The 5,000-nt window shown below is 45.5% G+C and overlaps 1 protein-coding gene across 2 annotated transcripts in view; it reads right to left on the bottom strand.

The window, feature by feature from the left end:
* The window catches only part of dnai3 (dynein axonemal intermediate chain 3), a 21,367-nt gene that overhangs the window by 3,836 nt on the left and 12,531 nt on the right, over positions 1-5,000 (bottom strand). For both annotated transcript variants that reach the window (XM_062556117.1, XM_062556116.1), the window contains exons 16-20: positions 4,749-4,833; positions 2,659-2,774; positions 2,218-2,281; positions 1,192-1,322; positions 1-105 (exon numbers count right to left, since the gene is read on the bottom strand). The exon at positions 1-105 is cut by the window's left edge and continues 100 nt beyond it. In XM_062556117.1, coding sequence (XP_062412101.1) covers positions 1-105; positions 1,192-1,322; positions 2,218-2,281; positions 2,659-2,774; positions 4,749-4,833 — 501 coding nt within the window. The remainder of the gene's footprint in view (positions 106-1,191; positions 1,323-2,217; positions 2,282-2,658; positions 2,775-4,748; positions 4,834-5,000) is intronic.

Consider the following 5,000-nt stretch of genomic DNA (forward strand, 5'->3'; position numbering starts at 1 on the left):
ACTGCCGTCCTCCTTACCGATGAAGAACACGCCCGGCCGGGAGCCGGACCAGCAGCCCTTGGTGCAGCGGGTCTGGGAGCAGTGGGACAGGATGATGGGGCCCACCTGCAAAGGCAAGAGACATCAGCCACATCCTACAGATACCATACAGGGTCACAACGTAGGAGCATACATTTAGTGTGAAAGTGTTCTAGAGAGAAATGCAGAACATTAAACCACATATTGGAATATTGGACATAATGCTCTATGCCTTTTTCTCTCAATCCCAAGGAGCTTTGAGTACGATAGCACTCTGTTACAAGGCAGAAATCAGGCCATTCTAACTTCTATGCACCAAGACAAAAGACTACAAGAACTACAAATGAATTTACATGCACACCCAAAACAAGTACAAGACAATGTTACTTACTAGTACACACATGGCACGTAGCGCCGACAGAACTAGACCCCTGCGTGTCGTACACACATCTCCAGTTTAATGGTTTCAATGTAGCATAGGTTGAACCACTGGGATAATACACTGGGGAATCCCTGTGCTCAGACTTGTCCTTCTCATATAGCTCTTTCACACATTATAGATCACACTTAAATGCAGAGCATGCTTGATATGAAGACATACATGCCTGAGCAAGAGAGTGTGGGCGTTTAATGGCGGAAAACTATTTCATTTCCATAATATGTATAGCCTACTTGAGCTCTGTGATCAACAACTACATCGTGCTCCGACACGCAAACTAAAGAATGACAGCTCGAAAGAGGAGATAAGTCACTTAAAATGCAGGATGCTCTGAGACTGCCTAAGAAAACAAGAACCTGGCATAAACCATTTAGAGATAAAGACTTTTCTCATAGAACAAATACACCATTTCACTAAATGAACTACTATAATTCTCTTTACAAAAAAAGACACCCATGCTGACCCAATTCATCAGCCTAAAGAGTTGTCCATGTGCACCACTAATGAATAAGATTCAGTGTCTCCCCAAAGATAACTTACTTCTACCTAAGCATGAAACGTTCGGGGGAAACGTTGTGCACAGCAATAAAGGTTTCCCATAAGTTGGTGATGGTGGCATGCCGAAGTCAGCACTTGCGTAAGCACTTCTGTGCATGTTTGGGCTACACTCGATACCGAGCTCTGCTGAACGCTGCAATGCAGTCTTGCCCTGATATCGATGTCTGTGGATTTACCATGACCCCCTCCTTCCAGATGGCGAAGGTCCAGCCGCCCACTGTCAAGATGATGTCCTCGAAGAACGGCGAGCGGCGCACGGTGTTCACCAGACCGTCGTGGATAATGTAACGGTGACTGGGTTTGGGACCTGAGAGAGAGAGAGAGAGAGAGAGAGAGAGAGACAAAGACAGAGAGAGACAGAGAGAGAGAGAGAGAGAGAGAGAGACAGAGACAGAGAGAAGTAAGGGAAAAAAGGAGGTAAAAGATAGCTCTGGTTGTGATACGCAACTATTTCTGCAGCTGCACCAAGGACTACTGTAGGCAAATGTGTGTGAGTGTGTGTGTGTGTGTGTGTGTGTGTGTGTGTGTGTGTGTGTGTGTGTGTGTGTGTGTGTGTGTGTCTGTGCGTGTATGTGCATGTGTCTGTGTGTGTGTGTACCCTGACATTTTTATAGCATACATTCATATATCCATATCCATATCCGCTATAATTCACTATGCAAAGCAGACTTAGCCAGGGGGGAATAAATATTTTCATCTCGTCAGAGTTCAACTGCACGGCACACACACAGAAAGAGGGCTATGGGGCTTATACAAGGCAATTTCCTACTAATGCAAAAACAATAATCCATCCTCCCACTCTGTACGACATGTTGTGCAATTTACTGAATAATCAAATGCACAAACCCTGCCAAAGTAAACTTGACAGGACAGACCATAATCTCATAACCAGTAATTAACTCAAAATTGCTGTGTTTGATTTTCATGGAGACTCAGTCATGAAGAAATTGGATTTAATTTGTCCCTCTTGGCTCTCTGTCAATGGCAATACCTCAACATAAATCTAATGAAATGAGTCACGGAGGGAGACCTCAGCTATGCTTAAGGAGAGACTAAAGGTGATAGATAAGGCTCATATTGTTTGCTACTAGACTCAGGGATCTCCACCAGGTAGCGAGATATTTCAGAATGACATAACTACACATGCCATGACTGTCTGCAACAAAAGAATGTGGATAGATTGTGTTATAATCTTCTCTTACTAAACAGTCTTCCAGAGTCATTATCCTTCTCCATCTTCCAGTCTGTGTAGATCAGTTCTCCATCCTGAAGGCAAAAGAGATAACAGAGATTCTCGAATCTGGTAGTAGCACAGACGCACAGACACAGACACACACACAGATAACAAGTTTATCGCATCTGGTAGTAGCACAGACACACACACACACACACACACACACACACACACACACACACACACACACACACACACACACACACACACACACACACACACACACATTTAATTCCAGCCCATTCATGAGCACCGTAATCTGAATCATCTACATAACAAGGAATTCCTGGAAGAGAAAGCTACGTACTACCACAGGGACGTGCCAACAGCACGTTTCTGCGGTTATTGCTGATTATCAAACGACGGCATCGTTGCTTCATACACAGTACGTGACTCAAGTGTGCCTCACCTCTGTTCCGACGTAGAACTTGGTACAGACATCCTCCAAAGGCTTCAGGTGTTTGGCTGAGGGAACTCGGAGCAGACTGTAGTCAGGTATGTCTGTCCTCTCAGCATTGACTGTGGCTGTTCAAATACATGTGCAGTCAGTCACACCATATGAATGTTGTGCATGATGTGGGATATCTTATTAGCTATTAGCTGACTATTGTTAAAACAAACAAATAACCAAAAGCACTTTTTAAGAGCCCGTGTTTAATTTAGGGCCAATGCTACTTGGCAGCAACTGATATCACATAACATAGCATAGAACAGCCTGCCTACAGTATGTAATATTTCAGACTATATATTTAATCTATTTATTTCGACAAATGTAATAGCAAATAACATCGAGTGGCCGTCTCCTACGATGATCCACTTCCTCCCCTGGGTCTAGTGAGATCAGAGATGAGTAAACCCCAGAGCCTGGGCCCTCTCACTGTAGGAGCCGAGGAGAGAGAGGGGGGGGGGGGGGGGCAGCTCAGTGATCTGTCCAGCCAGCGATGCATGGCCGAGGGCAAGGGCGTAGGGAGGACACAGGGTCGACCGGGAGACGGCAGGGCAGGGCAGGGTCAGGGGCGATACCTTTGGGGTCCCTCTGTCTCAATAACATGAATGTCCACTGAGGACGAGGTCAAAACTGACCACTTACTACGTGCCTCCATATCTGTAGGCTGATGATGGAGCTCAAGCTATGATATCTGAGAATAGGATCCAGTTACATCCCTCTCTCTCTCTCTCTCTCTCTCTCTCTCTCTCTCTTCCCTTGACTCTTCCTCCTTCTTATTTTCATAGTTATTAAATATTTAGATGAGTAGTAAAGTATTTTTGTGTAGATCATCATGGTATACATACAGTATGTACATAAATTATGCTACTGTATACTGGTCACTATGACCAGTGGTCAGATGGCGAGGCCCGTCTCTCCCAGAGCTCAGGGGCCGGTGGTGCTAGAAGGCTGTGAATCTGACACCTCTCCGGGTCACACTTTTCAATTAGGTCCGAGCAGCACTGTCAGTGGCCTACCACAGGGGCCTGGCCAGCACTCATTACTCAGTCTGTCACCTTTATGCCACAGGGGACTGGCCTGTTAATGACTTAAACCAACAGGGATATGATGGGGAGAGAGGGAGAGAGAGAGAGAGAGAGGGAGGAAGAGGAAGAGGAAGAGAGGGAGCAAGGCCCACTGGAGCAAAGTTCTACGTGACTCCATTATAGAAAGCCACACACCACTTTTTTTTCCCTTCGCTTAACAGCGAATTAAATTCATGACCTCACTATAATTTTGAATTAATATAGGGGGACATCGGAGGCAGGAACAAAGAGCTGCCTCTTCTGGAGACATCTTCTGGCTCCGGGAGCTTATTGCAAACAGCTGACAGTCAACAAAGCCTAATGGCTCTGCCTTGTCTGGGAGCGATTGCTTAATAAAACGCCATGAAACCAGAGAAGTGTGTGTGTCTGGAGGGGGGGGGGGTGTCTGGAGGGGAGCCATGGCCTGCTGATCACTGGGATCACTGATCCATCCATGGGGGAACCTGAGATGCTCTCCCCCATCCATACCCTCCACCTCCACCCCAGGCCTATGAAGTCCTCCAGCACACAGACAGCACCGAGGTCTGCTGCAGATCACACACATGACTCAAAGGGACATGACTCCTGTCCTCAGGCGGACACCGTTCAGAACATTCTCTCCCTCACCACATACTGCACCACGGACAGTATATACTGTAGTGTATAACCACCTAAAGAGTGCACTGTATAGTAAATTACTGTACTTTATGACAGCGGTTCTCTACACAGTGCACTATGAAGGGAATAACTGGATGTTACAAAAACACGGAGAGAGAGAGAAAGAGAGAGAGCGACAGTGAGAGAGAGAGAGAGAAAGAGAAAGGCAATCACTTCCTTGTATGCTGCACTGTGAACAATCTAGAAGTAGATCATTTCTAAAGACAAGGAAGTAGTTGTGTTGTTACGTGTGGAATGTGAGAATGTCAGCGCATTATCTGAGTTTTATAGACTTGTTTTATAACATAGGAAACCCCATCAGCATCTTACCCACTTGGCTGTCACTTGTGTTGTGTCTTAGGCAAAATTTGATTGGACTGTATTCACCACTGCTGTCAATCTTTGGAAGGGACACCTATGAAGTACCAAAGATATCAAACACTATTAGAGAAATATAATCGATATCATTAAACAGTGTTAGATAAAACCTACCAAGCGCCTCCGATTGGAAATAAGCAGCATTCCACAACCACAGCGGTTGATTTCTGTTGGCCATGTTTTAAATGTGTTTAGTTGTTCATA

Source organism: Sardina pilchardus, chromosome 15 (assembly GCF_963854185.1).
Source record: "Sardina pilchardus chromosome 15, fSarPil1.1, whole genome shotgun sequence".
Taxonomy (NCBI): Eukaryota; Metazoa; Chordata; class Actinopteri; order Clupeiformes; family Clupeidae; genus Sardina; species Sardina pilchardus.